Source organism: Cryptomeria japonica, chromosome 10 (assembly GCF_030272615.1).
Source record: "Cryptomeria japonica chromosome 10, Sugi_1.0, whole genome shotgun sequence".
Taxonomy (NCBI): Eukaryota; Viridiplantae; Streptophyta; class Pinopsida; order Cupressales; family Cupressaceae; genus Cryptomeria; species Cryptomeria japonica.
In genome coordinates, this window is record NC_081414.1 from 847552229 (window position 1) to 847578458 (window position 26230).

Here is a 26230-nt window from a genome sequence, read left to right on the forward strand (position 1 = left end):
GAATCATGGAAGAATCGAAGATAGAGAAGTTCTCCAGTCAGAGCTTCAGATTGTGGAAAGTGCAGATGGAGTCTTTGCTAATAAAGCAAGACCTTTCAATCGCGCTTGAAGGGATAACAAAGAAACCAACTGGGATGGCTGATGAAGATTTTGTAAAATTGGACAAGAAGGCAAGAGCAACAATTTTTCTCTTGCTGTCCAATAATGTTCTCTTCAATGTCACAGGTGATGCAACAACAAAAGAAGTATGGGATAGACTTTCAGCCATGTATGAAATGGCTTCGACTGCAAATAAAGTTTTTATTATGAAGCGCTTGTACAAACTGAAAATGAAGGAAGGTTGTGCTATGGCAAACCACATCAATGAATTTAATACATTGATTAGTCAAGCGACTTCGGTGGGGATGACACAAGATGATGAAAGAAAGGCTGTTTTGTTATTGTGTTCCTTACCAAGCAGCTAGGATGGTGTTGTAACAGCAGTTAGCACATCTATATCTGGTAAAAATAAATTAGTTTTTAATGATGTAGCAGCTACTCTTCTCAGCAAGGATTTGAGAAGAAAGAATGATGAACCTTCATCCAGTGAAGCTTTAACAGTGGTCAACACCAATAATAGAGGTAGAAGTCATAACAGAGGCAGAAATAATTACCATAGACGTTCAAAATCAGCAAAGAGATCGAAGTCTAGAAACACAAATGGTGAATGTTGGTTTTGTGGCAAAGTGGCTCATGTGAAAAAGGATTGCAGAAATTTCAAAAGAGCACAAGAGAGAGTGCGGGACAGCGAAGCAAATACCGTTTATGATAAAGATGGTAGCGTCTTAATCCTTTCAACAACCGACACTACTTCGGATTCATGGGTGCTTGATTCTGGTGCCTCCTATCATGCAACCTCATGTCTTGAAGCATTCATCAACTACCATGAAGGGCAATTTGGCAATGTTTTTTTAGGAGATAACAAAGCTTGTGAAATTACAGGCAAAGGGGATGTATTGCTGCCATTAGAAGGTGGTAAAACATGGCTGCTCAAAGATGTTCGCCATGTCCCAAAATTGAAGCGGAATTCGATATCCGTTGGACAGCTCTTTGGTCAAGGTCTAAATGTCAATCTTCTTCCGGATACATGGAAAGTAACACATGGTACCATGCTGATTGCAAATGGTAATAAAGTGGGAAATCTTTACATTTTTAAGACTCATGGTGAAGTGAGAGCTGCAATGGTGATTGAGGACAGCAAAGTGGATCTTTGGCATCAAAGACTTGGGCACATTAGCAAGAAAGGTCTCCATGTTATGCATACAAGAAATCAGCTACCGGGCCTCAAGCTTGTGGACTTAGCCTTTTGTGAACATTGCCTCTATGGCAAACAAAAGAGAGTCAGTTTTTTGAAAGGTGGGTGTGACACAAAGACAACACCATTGGAGCTTGTATACTCGGATGTTTTTGGACCAACTGAGGTAACCTCCATTGGAGGAGCTAACTATTTTGTAACATTTCTTGATGATTGCACAAGAAAAGTATGGATTTATATGCTTTCTAGGAAATCAGAAGTGTTTTCAAAATTTAAAATTTTCAAGGCATTAGTTGAAAATCAGATTGGGCATAGGATTAAATGCTTACAAATAGATAACGGTGGGGAATTTTGTTCACATGAATTTGATAATTTTTGTGCTGATAATGGGATTATAAGAATCAAGGTTGTTCCATTCACTCCTCAAGAAAATGGTGTAGCTGAGAGGATGAATAGAACAATCCTTGAGAAGGCACGATGTATGTTGTCTAATGCAGGTTTAGGCACAGAATTTTGGGCAAAAGCGTGTAACACAACAGTGTATTTAATTAACTGAAGTCCATCATCTAAATTGGATTTTGTTATTCCAGAAGAGGAATGGTAAGGGAAGAGGATTTCGTATTCGCATCTTCATGTGTTTGGATGCGAAGCCTTCTCGCATATACCCAAGGAAAAGCGAACAAAATTGTATCCAAAGTCGCTGAAATGTATCTTTGTGGGGTATGGAGAAGAGAAGTTTGGTTTCAGATTATGGGATCCAGTTCACAAAAAGATTGTTCACAGCAGAGATGTAGTCTTTCATGAAACCTCCATTCCCGCATTGCAAGATGCAAGTAAATCAGAGACAGAATATGTTTCTACGTCTCTAATTAAGAATGCGACTACCAGCGCTCTACCTCAAGTCTCTCATTTAGTGGGAGCTCCTATGAAATCTACATCTGTTGAATACAATTCTTAGTTGGAGAATGAAGAAGGGAGTGATGAAAATGTTTGGTCTTCTTATAATTTTGAAATTGGAGGTATGTAGAACAGACCACATCCTCCCCAAACTCGCACCCATGTCCCAAGAAATATGGAGGAGCCATAGTGGTATGAAATTCCACCGGTTACTGCACATAATGAAGTCTTCTCCCCACGGCATGCTGCAACACATCCACCTCCTTCCACGTCCCCACACCCCGTGGGCTCCCTGCAACGTCCGCACCCCACAGTCTCCCCTCCTCCCCGCGAATCCCTTGCAGCCTCCCCTCACTCCACGCGAGACCTGCCATCCCTACAGACTCCTCGCGAGCTTCCCACAGGCCTTCCACCCCGTGGGCCCTCCCTTCTCTGCTCCCCGCGCGCTCATCTCCCCATGGGCCCCGTGCCTCCTCAGCCCGCTTCCTCTCGTGAGCTCCCTGCCTACCCTCATGAATTCAGAAAGGGAGCACTTTAGCTTCTTCTAAGGATGTTATAGATAAAGAGGCACTCATGAAATATTTGCTAGCTATTTATTCACCTCAATTGACTCATTTTCATGGCCAAAACTAAGGATATGAATGAGGATTAACCTTGTGCCCATTAGTTAGGGTAAGAAAATAATCATTCCTATCTCCAATGTAAATAAGAGGGTAAAAGAGATAAACAAGCTAGTGAAAATGCCAAATGACAAATGAAAAGGAAAGTCAAGGGTAAGAGGAATGAAAGAACAATCACATTACAAGCATTTTTGAATTTTTATATAAGAAACATGTTGTAAGTTGTATATGGATTTGTCTCCTCCAAAGTAGCCAAATACGAAGAATAAGAATGTTAAATATTTAAGCAAATGAAAGTAGATTGATTGTAGGTCCAAAATAGATGATTAGTTGTCATGTGCCACTATGAGGAAAGGTGCATGTGTTTGAAATAATGAGTCTTAAGACATGAAGATGAGTTACCCAATCATTTTGACATAAAAATTAACTAACCAAAAGAAAAGTGAATTCTCTATTTGACATGTGTTTACAAACAATCCCATTTTTATTAAATTTCATAGTGTAGAATTTGATTTGAAGAATGAAAAATCATCTTAGTACACATACTTTTGGATGGAAGAATGGTTATATTTTCCAAGAAATTTAAATAATGTGAAATAAAATTTAATAGTTGCTTGAATTCAATGGTTGAGGTAGTGGTTGGTCATATATACTAGTTGATATAGTTGGTATCATCTTTGGAAATCCTTATGATCTCTACATTTTAATTTTGATATATTTTGTTAGTGAATTAGTATAGGTTGGTCTTGAATGGTACTAGATTTACTCTTAGTATAGGTAAGTCCAAAATATTTACGACGAGTACTTCACAAGCTAATAGACTGATAAATGCTAGTAGAAACCTATGTTGTTTTTGTGTGGCATACAAGATATTGAGAGAGAGATAAAGTAAAAAATTCATTTACAATGCATTCTAATAAGAAAGAAAAATGAGTGGATAAACTCATATAGTAGTTTTTGAGGTTGTTCCAACAACACAATTGGCTATCGCATCATTGTCATAATAAGGTATTAGATCCTATTTAATTTGGGGTAAAAGTTGGAATTTAATAGGAAACCATCCAAATAAGGATTTAGATGAAGTTATATGCATACACAAAAGCTATAGAGAAAAGCAATTGTTCAAGAGATATACAATAAAAAATAAATGTAAATTTCATTTGATTTCTCTTTTAAATATTGTATACCCTTAAGAGGGGTGTATGTTTACTATTTATATTATTTACTTTTTTTTTTTCTAAAATATTTTCCAATGTATAAGATATGTAATATATGCATATAATAGATCACAACAATTCATGCAATATCTCCTACTTATCATTTCATGCAATAGTCAATAGGATGTTGAATAATCTCATATAGAAGTGGAACTATTTCTCTCCTCGCAATTATGGATTTGACTAAGTCATTGGTGTCTTGGTGATGAGTTGATATATGACATTACATGCCACATTTTTTATAGATGGTGTATTGGTCATTGAATTGATAACACTTTTTGATGTTCATAGCATGACACTTGACATGTTATAATAAGAAAATATGTGATAAGACTTTATGGTGTTTGGTAGAGATATGTTTATTGAAAAACTACTCATCTCTATGGAAAGTGTTCTACACCACTATTGAAAGATGTGTAACACTTGTAAAAAATTTGAAAATCATCCTTACATTCTCACAAACATTTAGGAGGTGCTTTGATCTACCATATTTTAGAGAAATATCCCCACAATTATCACAAGCCATAAAAATAGCATCATTGTTATTGTGAGTACCACTATTGCTAATTCCTCCTTACAAAGCCAGTGAGGAGCTTGATATCTAGTGATTGCTCAGTCAATGATTTGGCTTCTAGTGGAAATTGACCCTTTCTTTAAAGAAAAAATAAGCATAGAAAAAATCAAAGTTCTATGTTAATATGGTCTTCACATCTTAATGTCTTTTCCGCATCATGTGGAAATTGACCCTTTCTTTAAAGAAAAAATAAGCATAGAAAAGTTCTATGTTAATATGGTCTTCACATCTTAATGACTTTTCCGCTTCGTGTTTGTAAGAGAGATAACTAAGGTCTCTAGAAGAATGGATAATAGTGAAAAAGGAGGGGTATTTGTCTATGGTAAAGAACAATCATGACTGACTTTGCCGTTTGAAAGTCTATACAATAGATCTCTTATTTTTTCTTCGACGAACAATTTAAAGTTTTTATATATGTAATTATTTTGTGAACTACAGATTATCATTAGGGTATTATATCAGAACCAAATCAATAGCATCTTCAATTATAGCATTTTTAGGTCTCTCCCCAATATCAGTGGAGAAATCCAGAGCCATGGCTGCAAGGGGCCGGCAAGTGGAGAATATGGTCCATGTTAAGAGTCCCCATTAGGGCAGATCCAGAGACCAAACTTTTATACTACCAATGCAACTACAGCCCCAGCAGCAACGCAACCGGCTTTGAACAAATTTTGAACGCCGCGCTGGCATCTGTGGTGAAAGAAGTTGGTGCATCTGGATTTGCTACAGCAGACGAGGAGGCATCTACAGAGACAGCAACAGATTCAGTATTCGTTCTTGCGCAGTGCAGAAAGGATAAATCCCCTGCCGATTGCGTCGATTGCATAAAGGTTGCAGGGAACCAAGCACGCAGCTGCGCCTCAGAGTCCTGCAAAGCATACTACGACGGCTGTTATCTGCGTTACGAGAATTACAATTTTTCTGATACATACACTGATGCCACACATAGAGCCCTCTGCGGCCAAGCCAACGCCCCTGATTCCAGTTCATTTTCGGCAACAGGTCGAACTTTGATAAGTGATCTTTGCACTGCAACTCCACGAATAAAGGATTATTTTGCGGCGGATACGAGACAAGGGCCGTCTAATACGACAATCTATGGACTTGCCTTCTGTCTGAGTTCCATTCAAAGGAGTTCCTGCCAAGATTGCCTAAAGATTGCTCAGGATAACATAATTAAGTGTTTTCCTCACTCCGATGGACGGGCTATAGACGCTGGCTGCTACTTGCGATACGATTCCAAACCCTTTTTTCCAAGCAACGCGACTATCTATTTGACACCATTCCTACCCACAGGTTAGAATTTAATTATATTCAATTGAAGAGCTTGGAATTTTCCCTACACTCTTGACACTTTAACTTAGAAACGAGTTTCAATTTACAATTTCAGAAATGTGATTTCAAAAAATCACCTGAATCGCTTTTGTTTAAAATTTATGTCAGATATTTACTCTAATTTACAAAGATTTTTTCACAGTTGAGGTATTCTCGATTTTGTTTTTCAGAGAAGGAGGCGGCGAGTTCTGTAAAGTCGATAATAATTGGTGTCGTAGGAGGGGGATTCCTAGTTTGCCTTATAACTTGTCTCCTCCTCCTCCGGAAGCAGATGATGCAAAAAGGGCAGAAAAAAGGTAAATTCTTAAAAGTCTGAATATACTATATTATAGATAAGGAAGCAAAACTCGTGCAAGTCAATTCCATATTAACTAATACCAGTTTTACAAATATATGGAATAGTGGTGGATATTCAAGGAGCATCGGAACTGCGCGGACCTGAAGATTTTGACTTCAAGGCACTGAAAAAGGCGACTAACAATTTCGATAAAGCAAATAAGCTCGGAGAAGGAGGGTTTGGTGAAGTATTTAAGGTAAATTAATATTTATTCGCTGCTCATATTCGGCTGGTCTATTAATGTATTCAAATGATGGGTTACATTATATTTGCAGGGTACGTTGAAAACTGGCAAAGTTGTGGCGGTTAAAAAACTGACATTAGGTCGTTCTGCTTTCGCAACTTCTGAATTCGAAAGCGAAGTGAAACTCATTTCTAATGTTCATCACAGAAATCTTGTGCGTTTACTTGGATGTTGCAGACAAGGACAAGAAAGACTGCTGATTTATGAGTACATGCCGAATAGCAGTCTTGACAGAATATTATATGGTTTGCTATTTCTGAACTTTCCTCTTTTGCTTCTTTGATCTGTTAAAAGAAAAAACATTTTAGGTTTTGAAACTCTAATGAATTGCTTTAAATGCAGGAAAAAAAAAAAAACTTTTGAGTTGGAAGGAAAGGTTCAACATTATCCTGGGCACTGCTCGTGGTCTGGCTTATCTACATGAGGAATTCCATGTTTGTATCATCCATCGTGATATTAAATCCAGCAATATATTACTTGACGACAACTTTCAGGCAAAAATAGCAGATTTTGGTCTGGCAAGACTTCTTCCAAATGATAAAAGTCATATTAGCACAAGATTTGCAGGAACCTTGTAAGTAAACTCCTAATTTATCTACCGTTTTTTATAATTTCAATATAGATGGCAACCCCATTTTAATTTTTCGTTTGCAGAGGATACACGGCTCCTGAATACGCTACCCGTGGGAAATTAACAGAGAAAGTTGACACCTATAGCTTTGGTGTCGTTGTTCTTGAAATTGTCAGTGGTAGAAAATGCATTGACTTGAAGCAACCACCTCATATGCAATATCTGCTTCAATGGGTATTTTAAAATTCTAATAATATTCTTTTAATCCTTTCGTCCCTAGATTATTTCATTTGAAATGCTTGACCTTTTTTCTTAAAAAACTTATGGCAGGTTTGGAGCCTATACGAAGATAACAAGGTTTTAGAAGTGGTGGAAAGTGGAAACCAGATGGAAGGGTATAGTGAGGAAGATTGATTTTCAAAAACCTCTGTCAGTCATAGGCCATCAATGTCTGAGGTCGTGACAATACTGTTAAGTAATGATGAGATTGATTTTCAAAAACCTTTGCAACCAGCCCTCGTAGATGGAGAAAGTTTGGCTTATGGCACACCTTCATATCAATCCAATGCAACGATTACGGGAACCCTTAGTGCTCGTTAGCAGTGGCTACTTCTCTTGTTGATGGGCACATACAGACTAGCAAGGATGTGGATATATTGTTAAAGATATAACCGACTAAATAGTTCTCCCTTCCTATTTTCAAATAGTATTTAAATATTATAATATATATCTTTTTTGCTTTTCTAGGAAATTTTTAAAAGCGATGTATGCCTCACTTCAATTCAAGAATTTAGATGTTGGAGAAATGTTGTATGCTTAGTATATTTTGTAATTGAGGGACGATCTTATTTTATTTTATTTCAAATAATACAGGATTTTGTTATGATAGTGTTGTATATAGATGATATGTTATCAATTTGAAATAATGCGAGAATGAAATCTATCTTACAATTTGGTATGAAAATTTTTGGTATTATAAAATTTATTTTATAAATGAAAATAACAATTAATTGTCCAAATAGAAATTTGTGGTTACCTTAAAAGAAATATGTAAAATTCATTTTGTAGATATTTAGGTTGCAAGATAGGAAGCCTATGAAAACTCCCTTTCTTGTGAATACAAACTTGTTTGCTAAAAAAATTCTTCAAATGAAAAGAAAAATAAAAAAAATGCGTGGCATTTCTTATGTTAGAACAATTGACATACTCTTGTCTACTTTATTGTGAACTATACTTCACATTGCACATAAATTTGTAGTGTGAGTAGATATATGTGCAAACAAGATAAATAATTTTGGAATATTGTGAATAAGTTTTTAATTATTGTGAACTATACTTCACATTGCACATAAATTTGTAGTGTGAGTAGATATATGTGCAAACAAGATAAATAATTTTGGAATATTGTGAATAACTTTTTTAGATATCTATGTGACATATTAGCTTATGCAATTTGATATGAAGGAAGAGATGATTAAAATAAAATTTTGAATTCATAAAAAATTCTAGATTCTAATTAGGTTGAAGAAGAACAAGTAGATATGTATTCAATATTTTTGGCCAGGCTAGTAAGGAATGAAAAAAATGATAGGTAATCAATACATTATAAACAACATATGTTATGTACATAGCAGCTACTCATGCATATAAGGATGTACTGTGGCTACAAAGGTTGTACTTTATTGTTTGGTTTGAAGAAAAAATTATACAATGATAGTTAACAATATATATGGTAAAGAATCATAGTTATCATGCTAGGTGAAAGCATTTTAGAATATAATATATTCTTTCTAGAGAAATAATTGTAGAAAAATGAGTACTATTGAAAAAGATTGATACATAGAAGAATATTCCAATTCATTAACAAAGCTATGAGTATTTCAAGAATATTTTTGTCTTATAAAACAGTAATGAGAATAGTTACTTAAACAATTGATTGTTTAGTCATATAGGTCCAAATATTAAGTATTCAACAAGTAGAAAATATTTAGTAAAGTTTTCTATACTTTGCATGCAAGTTATATTCATGGGGAATCTCATCATATTTTACATACTTTGCATGCTTTATATTCATGGAGAACCTTATCATATTTTACATACTTTGCATTCAATTTGCTTATAAATATTCATACATTATTAATGGTGAAGTGTTATATTCATTATTGTATTAGAGAATGGTTGAGCTTTATGCAATAAAGATTTTTTTTTCTAAGATTTTTAACCAAAAATATTTTCCAAGGTAAAAATATTTCAAGCAATCTTTATTTCTTCTTTAGATCTTATATGCACTATTTATATTCAATGACTTCATAACACTTTAGTTTTCCACTTTCCATACTCTGAAATATTCAAATTAATTTAATCTAAATGATTCAACCGTAATTGCAACTACAACTTAACAATAAGAAAATGTGTTTGCTTACAATTACAAACCATCAACTACCAATATTTACAATTCAATAACATAGTCTCAATAACACCTTGATAATGTGTTAGCTGAGTATAATCAAATACTAGAGCTTTCGTGTATTAGCCGAGTATAATCAATTGGGCTTTGAGTCTCTAGATTTTTCCCAATATCATTTCTGAATGGGTGAACCACTATGCATCAAGGGTGTTGGAAATCTTAATTTGGCTCGAGAAATTCTACTCAGTATAACTCAAAAAATAAACATGCTTTTGTAGGTCTAGAATTCAAAACTAAGAGTATAATATCATCATTCCATCTTATATTGTGATAATTATGATAATTAGCCAAACAACTATTATCTGTATATTTATATACACAAATTGTTTATTACAATTCAAAAATATAAAGATAACAACATATTATCATGTCTCTTCTATAATCTTGGAAGTTGTAAGATGGGGAAAAGCTCGCTGATAGCTGACTTTGAGTTTCAAAGTCAATAAGAGTTGCTATGACTATATTAGATAATAAGATATTTTTTTGTCATTTTATTTCAATCAAAATCTAGAGATTCATTATCTATAAATAACCTCCATGGAAATACATTAATATTGTTTTCTAGATAATGATAAAAAGTATAAGTCTTTGTATACTATACATATCATTGAGAAATATTTTGCATACAACATTTTAATACCAAAGCATATAGTTGCCTCTATTCCAAAATTCTTGATCAATTGTAAATTTACAACAAGAGTTTTTCTATTTTGTCTTTACTGAGTTGCCCATCATTTTGGTCTTATGGTTTATTTTTATTCCAAATAAATTTTCTTAAGCATTGGTGATGGAAAATTTTCTATGCTATCAATAAACTACATGGTCCTGATTTTATGTAAAATTCACCATAGCTAACTAGAATAAAAGGAAATCACTAATCCTTAACTAGTTAACGAATTCGAAATAAATATAAATGAAAGTATGCAAATATAACAACAACGATGTAAAATAATCAAGTAAAACCCCCTGCTACACATATGCACATTGCTTCCATTATCCTTCTCTTCTTTGAGTATTGATGTTGACTCTAAGATACTGCATTGCTAACCTACATAAAGATGACACAAAGATTCAAAGTTTGTGATTGTTGAAAATGAAGAATTGATTCTCAATTTATAGATTTTTGGAGAGGATTGAATAAGAGGTGAAACTGAAGTGAGCTCACATACTGATTGATAGTTTAGGAGATGAAACTTTATTGCTTGAATTGTTAATTGAATAATTAATTGAGTTAATTGGGGAGATGACTGATTGAAAGATAGAAAAATGAATGATTGAGTTAACTGATTGAATGCTTTTCAAAATAAGCTAATTGGAAGATAGAAAAAGAATGATTGGAGGATAATTGAGAAAATGATTTAATTAATCAAATTAATTGAATTGATCAATTAATTATAAATTTAGCATGTGGTGTAGGATATTTTATTTGAATTTCAATTTTGATTTGCATGTTCTTGAATTTGATTTAGATTTTCAATTTAATCTTTGCATGAGAGTTGAATTATTTAAATTCAATTTAATCTTTGAATATATTTAGAACTTGATTTAGACATTAAATTTGATTTTCAAAATCATGAAATTGAAATGCACATGTATTTTAAATTAGATGAAATTGGAATTAGGGAAAACTCAAATTTGAAGTTGAATTCAGAAGAATAAATGAAATTAGACAAAAAATAGAATTTGGGGAAATTGAAGTTTAAATATTGAACTGGAAGAATGGATTAATTAACTAAATAATTTAAAGAAATTATTTAACTATTGGAAATTGAATTTTAATTAAATAATAAAGATTACTTAAATAAAGGATTAATTCCCAATTAATGAAATAAAAAATATTTAATTAATTTTTAAGAATAGGTTGAATGATGAATTAATGAGGAATAGAAATTGAAATGGGGTAATTAGTAATATGATGAAGAAATACAAATTTAGAAGAATAAGATTGATTAATTTAATTAAATAAAGAATTATTTAATCAATTAGACGAATAATTAGTACATGATTAATGAGACATTTTTAGGTGTCTACATTTTCCCCTCTTTGAAACAATGTCAGAATGACGTTGTTTCAAAGAAAACCAAAAAATTCTACTCTAGTGTGCCTCAATGAAACTTAGGGTATAAATATGCCCCCTCCAAAAATTGGTCAAAAAATTATGGAATTGAGACCAATTTAACATCACAATGCTAGTGATCAATAGTTGATGAGAATATGATATTGAGACATAATCAAAGAAATAAGATGAGAAAATGAAAAGAAAAGATTGGAGATGATAAATCCACGGACTTGTGTATCTTTATTCATAATGTCATATATTCATCACCGAGCCTTATTATGTAATAGTGGAGCTTTGAACACCAAGGTATAGGGAACTAAGGTGTAAAGATATCTCATTATAGAAACAAACACATTGCAAACAAGGAGTGAACCCTCCATTCTAGGTATAATGCCAAGGGTCGAGGTATGTGGAGTAGTCACAAGCATAGTTATCCTTCATGGGATATTTATCGAATGAACGTACCAACATAAACACCCAAGGCACCATTGCCCCAGAACTTCATTGGTCCACACCACAAACAATAAACAAAGAAAAAGATCATGCCCATCATGACTCTTATAGTCACTTGTGGACATCCTTGAGTAGCATATGAACATGATTTGTCACCAAATGATAAAAGATAAAGACTAACTAGGACAAAATCCAGTAGCCATACTGATATGTGTCTTTGCTTTGATTGTTTGATGTGATGGTTGATAATATCTCATCTCAGACATGAATACCCCATTTAAGACTAGTTTGCTTGATTTCAAGTGTAATCTTCTCTCTTTAAGACAATATGATTATCACTTGATATGATTGGTTGATACGATTCATAAGACAACTTGATCAGTTTGATTGCAGATTGTTGATTAGATAGTTTTATCCTTTGATGACTTCGTGTGAAGTGTTTGCTGGATATCTGCTAGGGTGTTTGATTCTTGTGAGACATTTTAATGAATTTTTTTCTAATGTTTTTAATTTTAAGTTCTTTTTCAAGGGATTTTTCGATTATTTTGTGTTTTTTGAAGATCGTATTTGAATGGTTGTGGTTGATTTTTTTATGATCATACTTGATTTTTTTTGGTGATTTTTCTAGGATTGTATTAGAATGTTTTTTATTGTTTTTTTAGGATCGTATATGAATGTTTTTCTTGGATTTTTTCAGTATGAATGTTTTGCTTTTTTTTTTTGATTTGATGAAACATGAACTACCATCAATTGATAAAGATAAGACTAACTAGGACAAAATATAGTAGCCATATTGATCTATGTCATTGTTTTGATTGTTTAATGATTTATTGGAATGTGTGGTTTAAGAGAGTGAATATCCCGTGTAAGATTGATCTATCTAGTTTCAAGTGTACCCTTCCCTATATAAGACATGTTGATTGATTGATTGATTGATTTTGATCGATGGATTGATTAACAAAAAAGTGATCAGTTTGATTGTGGACTTTGAGAGTTTGTGATGCATAAGCATCCCTGGTTCTTGACAATCTTGCATCAACAAAAAAACATTTCTTTTCAGTTTGTTTCCTATTTTGTTGTTTCTGCATTTCTTTTTGCATTTTGCTCACTAGATCTTGTGGAGCTGAATTTTTCTTGTGGACATGTTCATCTACCTTATCCTTGGTTCGTAAGACATTTGGATCTATTTTTGGCAAGTTATCGATTCTGGAATCCAAGACACCTTCTGGGTTTGGACAACAGAACTGGTTGGACCTATTTTGACTTTGGAAAATCTTGCATATCATTTCTATAACTTGCAGAGATTCAATTCATTGTTTCCAACATTCCTTAACATTTGGCCAACATTCCCTTTGGTTTGCACTTCTTCCTTTGGATTTCTCAGAGGATTCTCTTTGGTGGAGGCCGACCTGATGGTTTTACCCATTTCATCTTGTTCATCGATATTTGATTCATCTTGGGCCGATGCGGATCCCTCTTGATCACATATATCAATGTAATCAAGCTTGTAGAAACCAATGATTAGAACATAGAAGATACATCTTGAGAATAAGAGGTTCAGAGTCGACCAACATTATAATTGAACATGTTTGTATTAGGCTTGTGAGTCGAATATGGTAGCCCGCATGTTGCAAATAGATTGTAATTAGTTCTCATAATATAATTCAATCAGTTTTGCATTTCCTCCATCACCTTGACTTGTTTCCATTGTGTTTTACTCTTCCTCCACGATTTGGATTTATCTCCTTGTGGTCCGTCCTAACCGTGGCTGTACCAAGTGGTATCAGAGTAAGTTTTCATTTGAGAGATTGCATTGTCCTGTAAGATTTTGTTGTAGGGTGGTGGATTGTGGATCTAACCTGTAGCTGGAGAGGACTCATGTGAAGATGGTGGGAAGAGGAAATAGGAATGGTGGAGAGTGTGGGAATGCAAACCCTATTGTAATGTAAATGTTGAGAGGAATTGCAACCTAAATGGAAGCTGTTGAAACTTTCCAAAGAAGAGGTCAACATGTTGAAGATGTGAGTGAAGATGAAGAACAAGTAGAAAACGCACTGGAAAATGATCTAAATGAAGAAAGGTTTATAAGAGAATTGTTAAGAGAGAATACCAGACCACATTTTAGTCCACCAGATTATGATGGCTAGTTGGATTCAGATGAATTGTTAGATTGGATCACAAAGATGGAAAATTATTTTAATTTAGAAGGCATCGCAGAAGATAAGAAAGTAAGATATGCTTGTACTGAGTTGAAAGTCATGCATCTCTTTGGTGGGAACTTTTGTAGGTTGATAGACAAAGAAGAGGTAAAGAGAAGATCAAATCATGGGAGCGGATGGTTACCAAGTTGAAATAAAAGTTTATGCTAGTTGATTATCAAGTGAATATGATTTGGAGGTTGCAAAACTTGAAGCAGAAGGAATCTAGTGTGAAGGAGTATACTGAAGCATTGTACAAGTTGAATATTAGTTCTAGACATGCTGATGATGAGATCAAATAATTTTCTAGATATTTGAAAGTGTTGCGGATGTCTATACAACATGAACTCAGTTTGATCAAGTTGTAGAGTGTTGATGAAGCTTACCAATATGTCTTGAGATCATAATAGAGGTTGAACAAAAGACATAAGCATAAACAAAGAGGTAGAGGTGGAAGGTTTTCTAGAGGAAGATTTCAGGGAGGAAGAGGTTATTCTAGAGGGAGAGGAACCTATGCAGATCAGAACAAGGATAAGGAAGTAAGCAAGGATGGTAGTTCATATCGGAAGGATGACAAAAAACTTCTACTGGAGAAGAGAACGTCATGGATACCAGAATGCGGGTTATGGAAAGGATGATAGAAGATGAGACAAAAGAGTTTTTAGAGGAACCTGTTTTAAGTACGGAGGAGAAGGACATTGCGCTTATGAATGTAGCGAGGCAAAGAACACTGGAAGAATGACATTGGTAGAAGAAGACCCTACCAGACCAACTACCAAATTGGAACATGGAGAATTATTGAAGATTAGGAGAGCTTTGTGTCATACCAAAGACGAAGAAGAGCCTTTGCAGAGAATAAATTTGTTCAAGACCAGATGTAAGGTATCTAGTAAGTGTTGTAAAATCATAATTGATAGCGGTAGTTTAGACAATCTTCTTTCAGAAGAGATGATGTATAAGCTGAATCTGAAAAGATTGAACACCCTAAGCTTTATCAAATAGCATGGATTCAAAATGATCATAAGATATTAGTAAGTGAGAAATGTTTGGTGAAATTGAAAATTGGAAATTATCATGATGAAGTTTTGTGTGATATTATGCCTATGGATATTTGTCATATCTTGTTGGGAATATCTTGGCAGTATGATAGGCAGGCAGTACATGGTGGGAGGAATAATATTTATACTATTGTTGCAAATGGGATAAAGAAAACCTTGTTACCCTTGGAGGAGCCCCTGAAGAGTGAAGTCTATATGAATGCAATATTTTGTTTGGTTGATGGAAGGAAATTCTTGGATGGAATGAAACATGAGAATGTGAGTTTTGCATTAGTTTTTAAGAAGACTGAGAATCCAGGGCATGAAGAAGATCAACCAAAGGAGATAAAGGAGTTATTGATAGAGTATGAAGATATCATTTCAGATAATGTGCCTAATGGATTACCACCCATGAGGAGTATCAGTCATTGCATGGACCTCATTCCTAGAGCTAGTTTGCCTAATAAAGAAGAACATTGGATGACACCAATAGAGAATGAGGAACTGATTAGACAAGTGTAGGAGTCATTGAAGAAAGGTTTGATTAGAGAAATTTTGAGTCCTTGTGTAGTACCAACCATGTTAGCACCTAAGAAGAATGGAGAATGTGTACCGATTCTAGTGCAATAAACAAGATCATAGTGAAGTATTGATTTCCCTTTCCTAAGATGGTTCTCATAATGGATTGTTTGAGTGGAGCCAAATACTACACAAAGATAGATATGGAGAGTGGATACCATCATATCAAAATTAGAGAAGGGGATGAGTGGAAGACAACATTCAAGACAAATGAAGGACTGCACGAATGGTTGGTGATGCCTTTTGGATTGAATAATTCACCAAGTACTTTCATGAGGTTGATGAATGAGGTATTGAACAAATTCTTGGGTAAGTTTTGTTATTGTATATTTGGATGATATTCTGATTTTCAATAAAGAAAGGAAGAACATTTATTTCATTTGAGACAAGTTTTGTATAGATTGAGAGAAGAGAAGTTGTTGATAAATATTAGGAAGTGTAGTTTAATGAAGGAAGAGTTAGTCTATTTGGGATTTGTGATATCTGCGAATGGATTGAATATGGATCCTAAGAAGGTAAGCAATTGTTGAATGGCCTACACCAGAAATCATTGGAGAGGTAAGATCATTTCATGGATTGGCTAGCTTCTACCAAAAGTTTATCAAAAAATTTAGTTCAGTTTATAGCCCTATGAAAGAAGTAATGAGAGGAGATAGGAAGGATTTCAAATGAACAACCGAAGAAAATAATAGTTTTGAATTGTTGAAGAAGAAGGTGACTGACAAGCCAGTGTTAGCTTGACCAGATTTTAGCAAAGAATTTCAAGTGGACTATGATGCAAGTGGAAATTCCATTGGAGTTGTGTTGAGTTAGGAAGGAAGATCGGTAGCTTATTTTAGTGAGAACTTGAATGATGCAAGAAGGAGATATTTTGTGTATGATCATGAATTATATGCTATAATTCAAGCATTGAGGAAATAGAGACATTACTTGTTGCCTAAGGAGTTTGTGTTGTAGGTCGATCATCAATCTTTGCAGTATTTGAATAGTCAGAGTAAGTTAACTTAGAGACATATGAGATGGGTAGAGTTCTTGCAAGGTTACACCTTTCTATTGAAGCATAGAAGTAGAAAGTTAAATAAAGTTTCGGATGCATTGAGGAGAAGGAGAAATTTTCTTATAGAGATGAGAGTGACAATGCTAGGATTTGAGGATTTGGAAACCTTGTATGATGATGACCTAGATTTTGTGGAACCTAGGAAAGCATGTAGAGAACCAGTTATGGTGGATAGGAGAAAGTAGTTGGATTATTTCATTCAGGATGAGATGTTATTCAGATGACTTTAGTTGTGTATACCTAAGAGTTCTATGAGGGAGAATTTGATAAAGGAGAAGCATAGTGGAGGATTAGTCGGACACTTTGGTGTTGACAAAACAGTGGCATTGGTGAGTAAACAATACTTTTGGCCTCAAATTCATAAGGATGTTAGGGTAAGTGCACCAAGTTGTGGTACCAAAAAGGTGCCACTTCTTACTTTTTCATAAAAATGCGTCATTGGAATGAAAAGGTCATCCAAACCTACAGGTTGGATGCCCAAGGAAAATCCAACCCAAAGGGTTGGTATTCTCCCAAGCAAACCATTTGGCGAGCGCCAAATATGGTGCTCGCCCTATTTGGCGCTTGCCAAATGAAAAAATTTGAATTTTCACATTTGGCGCACGCCAAATTTGGCTCTCACCAGATGCAAAATTTGAATTTTTACATTTGGCGCACGCCAAATTTGGTGCTCGCCAAATGTGAAAAGTCAATATTTTGCATTTGGCGAGCACCAAATTTGGCACGCGCCAAATGTTGTGCATTGTCCAATGTGAAGGTTTTGTGAGTGTAAATTTTTCAATCTTGGCACAAGTTAAATCCACCCCCGAAGGAGAATATATACATGAAATATAAAATTTAAGCATAGCTCTATAGGACTTATAATCTAGATTCTAGTTTTTAGAGGATCATATAAAATTTTAGACCTAGTCAAATTTCAATACTTGACATGTCAAATTTCAGTAATCAACATGATCCCATTAGCATTCTTTAGCTTTGTATCTCACTCTCTTTATCTTCCCCAAACTCTAGACCTATCTCTCTCCCTCTCTTGTCTCTCTTGCTTCTTTATCCTTGACTCTCTCCCTCTCTCTTCTCTCTCACTCCCTTGTTGTTTCTCTCCCCTCTCACTCCTTTCTCTTGGTCACTACCTTTCCCTTTTATCCTCTCTCTCTCTCCCCATATCTAGGGTTGTCCCTCCCTCACTATTCACCTCACTATCTCTCCCTCCCTATATTATTACCCACCTTTCTCTCCCCCTCTAGGTTTCTCACTTATCTAATTGTCCACCCTCTAGTTCTCTCCCTCCCTCTCCACCTTTCTCTCCCTTCTCCTTACCTCTATCTATTTATGAAGTCTCTCCCTCTCTTCTCTCTCTCTCTCTCTCTCTCCAAACCTCTCTATCTCTTCATTCTCTAGGTTTCATAGTCCCTCCATGTCTACCTCTCTATCCATCTCCTCTTACTCATCTCTTTGTTCTTATATATCTTCTATTCTCCCACCCTCCCCTCTCCAGGTCTCTACCTTCCCTTCTTCCTCTCTCCCTCTCTATCTCCCTCCCCCACCCTCTCGTCTTCTCTCTTTCTCTCTTATTCTCTATCTTCATTGTCTAGGTCATTACTTCTCCATCCCACCCTATCTCCCCTCTCTATGTTTCTCCCTCCCTTCCTCTCCACCTATCTACCTCTTCATATAGGTCTCGTTACCCACCTCTCTTTATCCCCCTTTATCTATCTGACTCCTCTCTGGCCATCTAGGTCTCTCACCTATCTATATACCCCCTCTATAGTTCTCTATATCCCTCTCTACCTCTCTCTCCCTCCTCCTTAACCCTATCCCTTTATGAACTCCCTCCTCCTCAACCCTATCCCTTTATGAACTCCCTCCTTTTCTCTTCCTCCCCTAACCTCTTTATCTCCTCCTTCCATATGTCTCTCACTCCCTCCATGTCTACCTCTCCATCCATCCCCTCTTACTCCTCTCTTTGTTCTTGTATCTCTTCTCTTCTCCCTCCCTCCCTTCTCTAGGTCTCTCCCTTCATTTCTTCCCCTCTCCCTCTCTACCTCCCCATCCATACATACCCCCATATATATCTCACTCCCACACTTTTTTATTCTCTCTTCCTCTTTTATTCTCTCTCTCTACATTCTAGGTCATCAACTCTCTCTCACCTCTCTAGGTTTACCACTTCCTTCTTCTCCACCTATCTACCTCTACATCATGTCTCATTACTCACCTCTCTCTCCCCCCCTCTATCTATCTCATTCCTCTCTCTTGTCATCTAGGTCTCTCATCTCTCTTTCCCAATATAGTTCTCTCACCTATCTATTTGTCCCCTCTCTATTTATCTCCCTCTCCCTTCCCCTATATCACCCTCCCCCTTTACCCCTATTTATTTTTGAACTCTCTCCTCCTCTTCTCGCTTTCCCCCCACCTCTGCATCATCTCCTTCCCTAGGTCTTGTAGTCCCTCCATGTCTACCTCTCTCTCAATCCCCTCATACTCTTCTCTCTCTTTATTCTTTCATCTCTCCTCTTATCCCTCCCTCCCATTTATAGGCATCTCCGTTATTTTCTTCCCCTCTCCCTCTCCCTCTCTATCTCCCTCTTCCTCCTTATCCCCATCTCTCTCTCCCTTCCCTACTAATTCTTATTCTCTCTTTACCATCTACATCATCATCTTTCCATCACACCCTCTCTAAAGGGTCATATGGTGTCCTGAGGTGTCATATGGTGTTCTATCATGCCCTAGGACACTATATAACCCATTTTAACATCCTGGTACATGACATGACCACTTGTGACACCATATGACCCCTCAAGACACAATATGGTGTTTTTAGGGGTCATATAGTGTCCTAAGGGGTCATATGATGTCGTTAGGAATCATATGGTGTCCTAAGGGGTCATATGATATTCTATTACCCATTAGGATACCATATGATCCCTTATGACACCATATGACCCCTAACGACACCATATGGTGTCATTAGGGTTCATATGGTGTCCTAAGGGGTCATATGGTGTCGTTAGGGGTCATATGGTGTTATATGACCCCTTAGGACACCATATGGTGTCGTGAGGGGTCATATGGTTTTGTATGGGGTCATATGGTGTCCTAAGGGGATATAGAACACCATATGACCCCTTAGGACACCATATGGTGGTTTTAGGGGTCATAGAACACCATATGACCCCTAAGGACACCATATGACCCCTTAGGACCATATAACCCCTAGCGACACCATATGACCCCTTAGCACACCATATGGTGGTCTTAGGGGATATATGGTGTCCTAAGGGGTCATATGGTGTCCTAAGGGGTCATAGAACACCATATGACCCCTTAAGACACCATATGACCCCTAACAACACCATATGGTGTCGTTAGGGGTCATATGGTGTCCTAAGGGGTCATATGACATTTTAATGGGTCATAGAATACCATATGACCGCTTAGGACACTATATGACCCCTAATGACACCATATGACCCCTTAGGACACCATATGACCCCTAACAACACCATATGGTGTCCTAAAGGGTCATATGGTGTCCTGAGGGGTCATATGGTGTTATATCATGCCCTAGGACAATATATAACCCATTTTAACATCCTAGTATATGACATGACCACTTGGGACACCATATGACCCCTAACGACACCATATGGTGTCATTAGGGGTCATATGGTGTCCTAAGGGGTCATATGGTGTCCTAAGGGGTCATATGGCATCTTTAGGGATCATATGGTGTTATATGACCCCTTAGGACATCATATGACTCCTAACAACACCATATGGTGTCCTAAGGGGTCATCTGATGTCGTTAGGGATCATATGATGTTCTATGACCCCTTAGGACACCATATGGTGTCGTGAGGGGTTATATGGTTTCGTATGGGGTCATATGGTGTCCTAAGGAGACATAAAACACCATGTGACCCCTTAGGACACCATATGGTGTTTTTAGAGGTCGTATGTGATGAATACTAAGAGGGGGGATGAATTAGTATGCCAAAAATCTTTGCACTTTAACACTTTGCAAGACTAACAGTAAACCAGTAAAACAGTTTAACAGACAAACTGGTTAACAAACATGCAAACCAAATAGCTACTAATGCATTCACCCACAGAAGCACAAACACCATAACACAATATATTTTGATGTGGAAACCCAAATGGGAAAAACCACAGTGAGATGGAACTCACAAGTAACTATTTGCAGAATAGGAACCAGACCAATTAAGGTCAGACTGGTTAAGGTCTGACAATGTTCTTTACCAGAATATATCCTATTAGGAATCTCAATCTTTGTTAGGAGATAAGTCCGATTAAAGACTACCTTGCTAGAGGATTTTAGATCCATAGATGTGAACCACCTTGTTAGAGGATTTACAAAAGGCTTTTGGGCCTACTCGGTTAAGGGCTACAAACTTGTCAAAGATGTGAGTAATCAACATGTGTTTGATCTATCTAATAGCACAGACTGCTCGGTTAGATCCTTGATAGCTCATGCTTAATGCACTCTAGCATTACTTCAGTCTTCTACACATTCATATTCTCTCCAACTCCTCAACCACCTTAAACCCTAGCAACAACATAAACTTTTTCTATGACCACATCAATAACCTAACACCCTAGACATGATGTCTTTATAAAGGAATCTGATTTCATGTCAATCCAATAGGATTACATTACAATTTCCTAGGTTCAATGAACCTGGACATACTTGGTACCACGACACAAAAAGCACCGTTAATGTGTCAGCACCATCAAACAATCGGTGGATGGTAACTCATCACATAATGTCGGTTGGTAACTCATAATAGAGTATACCGGTTCATGTAAAATGACGGTTGCTGGTTTGACAAAAATGAAGATTGGTAAAAATGTGTTATGTCGCTTTGGTCCTTCATACCGCTTGGGATCCATGAACCCCTTGGGGTCAACATGCTGCTTCAGACCGGGAAACACATTCTACAAAACATCAATAGTCTAAAGACTATAATACAACATACTGGTTGGAACAAATACCGGTTGTGCTCTAACTCATACATATAAAGAGGATCTCAATGCAAGTGTGTGTCCATCAATGACAATCATAACATAAACATAAAAAATGCCAACAATCTCCCCCTTTGGCATTGATGGCAGCACTTAGGAAAATAAAATTTTGACATCTTAGTGTTTTACAACAAAATCATGCCATTAGCAAAATTGCTCCCCCTAAGCATATACACTATCCCTTTAACAATACAATGTATAGCACTTTTGCATATAGAGCATAAACATTGAGATATTCAGAGCATATAATCAAAATTTGATTACCAGATACTTCTTCCAATAGAATTCTTCTCCCCCTTTGCCAACAATGACAAAGTACAGCTGAACAACCCTGTTTTCATTTGATATTAAAATAATTAAAGTTTATGACAACAAGGAATGATACTTGTCAAAAACAAATTTAAAGTCCTGCAAGAATTGCTTCATCGACAAAGACCAGGACTCAAGTAGGGAGGTGGCTACTTCTTGCTCTGTCTACATCTAGGAGACCTGTTCTTCCATGGCATCAATTGTGCTCATCTCCTATGTAACTGTTAAGGCATCCAGGTTCAGATAGCACTTCTAAAGAATTTGCAATCATGGGAGTAGAACCAGTTGTAGCTCCTGCAAATCTCTAGACCAAGTGCTGATCTCTTGCTCCATTTTTGCTATCTAGATGTGAAACCGGTGAATGGTTTGCCCATAAGTTGTAAAGGAATCATAAGGCAGCTTGAATGTGCTCAAGTAGGACTGCAAGTCCATTTCAAGTTTTTTCTTCTGAGCTAGCACATCATCATAGAACAAATGGGGTTGGTAGATTTTGCTGAGTAGCAGATTCCCCTCATCTAGAGCGTCCCTTATATCCTTTTGTTCTTTCTTCAGTTCAATCCAGAGCTCATTCAACTTCTTCACCAGAGCTATATTAAGAGCTTTTTTATGCTCCTTCTTGACATTAGCCTCTACTGCCTCTTCAAGGCTCTGCACTTGATCATCCACTACTGTGCATAGGAGCTTGAGTTTAGCTAGTGATGAATCGGTGTTGGGAAGATTTGTACTAGGTATGAAACCAGTAAGAGTTTCCACAGCAACTTGAATTACATCCTGCTCCATCTTCCTTCAAATGATTTCAAGGTGCTCTTGAGCTACCTTGATGATCTACATTAGCTCTGTTTCACTTACAGATTGGAGATCGATAGGACTGGTGAGATCAACTGGTTTGGCTTGACTCCCGATTGCCTTCAGAGTCTCCATCTGGGTTCTCTTCTCTGCTTCTCCTACCTTGTCCTCTTTTGCTTTCTTCTTCTCCGCTTCTCTCCTCTTCTCTGCTTCCTTATCCTCCTCTTCCTTCTTCCTTTTTTCTACTTCTCTCCTCTTTTCCTCTTCTTTTTCTTCCTCTTCCTTCTTCTTCTTCTCTGCTTCCTTCTTCTTCACCTGTTCCTTATCTTCTTCTTCCTTCTTTTTCTTTTCATCTTCTTGCTTCTTTTTCTCTTCTTCATCCTTATTCTTCTTATCCTCTTCATCTTTCTTCTTCTTCTCTTCTTCATCCTTCTTCTTTCTCTCTTCTTCATCTTTCTTGTTCTTCTCTTCTTCATCCCTTTTCTTCTTCTCTTCTTCATCCTTTTTCCTCTGCTCTGTCTCTTCCTTTGCCACTTCTTGTCTGTCCTCGGCTTGCTTATCAACCTGTTTAGCCTGTTGCTTCTATCTTGTTGCCTCAGATGGTGTTTCCTGAGTAACATCCTCAATGTCCAGAGCATCAACATCAATGTTGTCAATCAGTTCAACAACCGAATTTCCTTCATCATCAAATACTCCATCCGGTTTGGATATAACCGGTTCTTTTTCAGCTTGTCAGTTGGCTAGACGCGCTTTGTGAGTCTGGACAGTGGTTCTCATATATAGATGAGTGTCTTTTTCAACATCATCAACTCTACCTTCTAACAGCCAGAGTCTTCTTCTTCTAGTGAAGAAGAGTCCTTTATTTTGATCAATAACATCAAACAATTCAGAATTTGACAGGTCGGGAAAGTATTGTGCAAAAACTTTCTCCCTAATTTCTTGTTCCTTTTCTATGGAAATGTGCCATCTATTATCTAATGACATATATAAAGAATCTGGTGTTTGAGACTTAATCTCTGAGGGCGACCGGTCATTAATACATAGATATTGAATTATTTCCTTTTCAACCGCTTCCTTTTCATCCTCATTAAAGTCATCAAAACACTCAAGTAAGTCATGTAGCACTTTTCTCCTAATATTCTTTATTGTTCTTTGACAATGTGTCAAAGGTTTATAGGAAGAGATATCTATATTTACCGGTGCAGATGATGTCAGTTCATTCTTTGTCTTCCTCTTTGCTTGACGTGTTTTCTTTGGCTTTTCCTTAGACACGGTTTCTTTTGAGTCTGGAGAGGTATTCCTTGTCTTCCTCTTTCTCTAGAACACTTCAACCAGTGCTGCTTCTAGTTTCTTCCTGGCTGGTGACCGCTTGGTCACTTTTGGAGTTGCAATAGTAATCGATGCTGATGCTACAGGCATTGCCTTTGCCTTCTTCACTACCGATTCTTTTTCTTTCATTGCTGGTGGTTCCTCAACTGGTGCTATCCTCTCTAGGTAGGTGTCGGTTCTCTTTGCCTTAGGATCAAGTGGTGAGGCAATAAGGGTAGAGGCATACCCTTCTAGCATATCGTACATCACCTCATAGCCCATTGGCTCCACTTCTTCCTGTCTAGGCTCAACAGCCTCCATTATGCATTTATCTACTTGGATGGTGAAGTAGATATCGTCTTCATATTTCTTGACAATGTCACTTGATATCCTCACTCTTTGGCTCATCTTCCTTTTGAACTCATCAAAATACTTGTTTAAAATATCAGGGTAACCGATTCCAATTGCTTCAATACTTTCCTTGATTTGCTTGGTTACCGGTTGGTCACCAGACCACTGGACATCTCCTACTCCTAGAAAGTAGCCTTGGAAATAGAAGAACAACCCAACCAGTAGTTGTCCAAACTTGAACCTAAGTGCATTATCCTATTTGATCAACTTCATATTCAACAGGAGTTGTCTCTGCATACTGGTGCACAGATCAAATGATGCATCCTCCTTTATCATTCGGTAAGCAACATTTACTGCTACAGCAGATACAAAGTTAATTCTGCTAGCTGAGAATATCCGGTATCCAATCACCATACATGCATACTTAACCAGATCATCCTTGATAGAATTTACTATCATGCCTCATGAGTCGCTCACTGAACCAGTGAGCTTGGACATTTCAGTTTTGCTTACCATTCTTAGGGATGGCACTTCCCCTGTGTTGTAGAATCCGACGACTGCATGAATTACCTATGGCGTGATGTCATGTGTTCTCTCCAGGTACATTTTATCACCATGGACTCTACTCAGAATGATCCTTATATGATCCTCTATGAAATCCTCCAGGAAGTAAACAACATTGTGGAGCTTTTTCTTCTCCAAAATATTAAACTCCGGTTTGATCTTCTTATCTTTTCCATGGAATAAACCTAATTGGGTGTAGATAGCTAGAGACCCTAGGTCTTCAATCTTGCAATCTATGTAGTCAGAAATTCCCTCTTCTACTATCACACCAGCCAGAACTTGTGATAGGGCATTATACTTGGACTTTCGTTGAATAAAACTTGTAGGCTCGATAGATGCACTAGAACTGGTAAGAGATGCCGAAATCATGATAGAAATTCTAAGAACTCGAGAAATACCTTTTGAAACACATGAAATTAGGGCTTGCTGATTCTCCTTCACTTCACACTCCGTCGGTTACTGAATCACTGCTTTGTGTTCTCCACTTGACTGTTTCCAGTTTGAATTTGAATCTCCTTCGCGGTTTCTCAATTTCTCAAAATCTCTGCTTAAATCACCTTTTCATCGCTCTGCTCTTTGAAAAAAATTTCTTCGCTAGAAAACTGATAGTGAGAAATGACTTGAAAAATGCTTTTAAACATATTCCTCACCTACCGTCATTAATGCTTCTCCATTAGGGCGTAAACCCTAATTTGCCTTTTTACTGTTTCTAGTCTTCTGCCAAATGGCAGGTATCACATACCGGTTAAGGACTTTTACCGGTGTAAACCGGGCGTTCGAAACATTTCGCTGTTTGCACCCCCTAAGCTTTTCTGAAGCTTAGTTTGCCAGTTTCGTGATTTCCACACTAGGTGTAGAAATTGGTTCCTCTTATAACACCGCTGGTTTCTCCTTCTAGATTTTATTCATGTCCACTTGAACAGTGTCAAC

At 36.6% G+C, this 26230-nt stretch overlaps 1 protein-coding gene across 1 annotated transcript; it reads left to right on the plus strand.

The window, feature by feature from the left end:
- The first annotated feature begins 5174 nt into the window (after positions 1-5174).
- Positions 5175-7523, plus strand: LOC131859334 (cysteine-rich receptor-like protein kinase 2). The gene is made up of 7 exons (XM_059212950.1): positions 5175-5898; positions 6108-6233; positions 6340-6470; positions 6550-6763; positions 6861-7092; positions 7173-7323; positions 7420-7523. The coding sequence occupies exons 1-7, from the start codon at positions 5175-5177 to the stop codon at positions 7501-7503; spliced, it is 1662 nt and encodes a 553-aa protein (XP_059068933.1). The 3' UTR covers positions 7504-7523.
- The last annotated feature ends 18707 nt before the right edge of the window (positions 7524-26230 follow it).

Excerpts from the sequence above, each read along its gene's own strand:
- LOC131859334 (XM_059212950.1), top strand. The coding sequence starts at position 5,175 with ATGTTAAGAGTCCCCATTAGGGCAGATCCAGAGACCAAACTTTTATAC. Across the intron at positions 5,899-6,107 it reads GACACCATTCCTACCCACAG|AGAAGGAGGCGGCGAGTTCT; the intron begins GTTAGAATTTAA and ends TTTGTTTTTCAG. Across the intron at positions 6,234-6,339 it reads GCAAAAAGGGCAGAAAAAAG|TGGTGGATATTCAAGGAGCA; the intron begins GTAAATTCTTAA and ends TATATGGAATAG.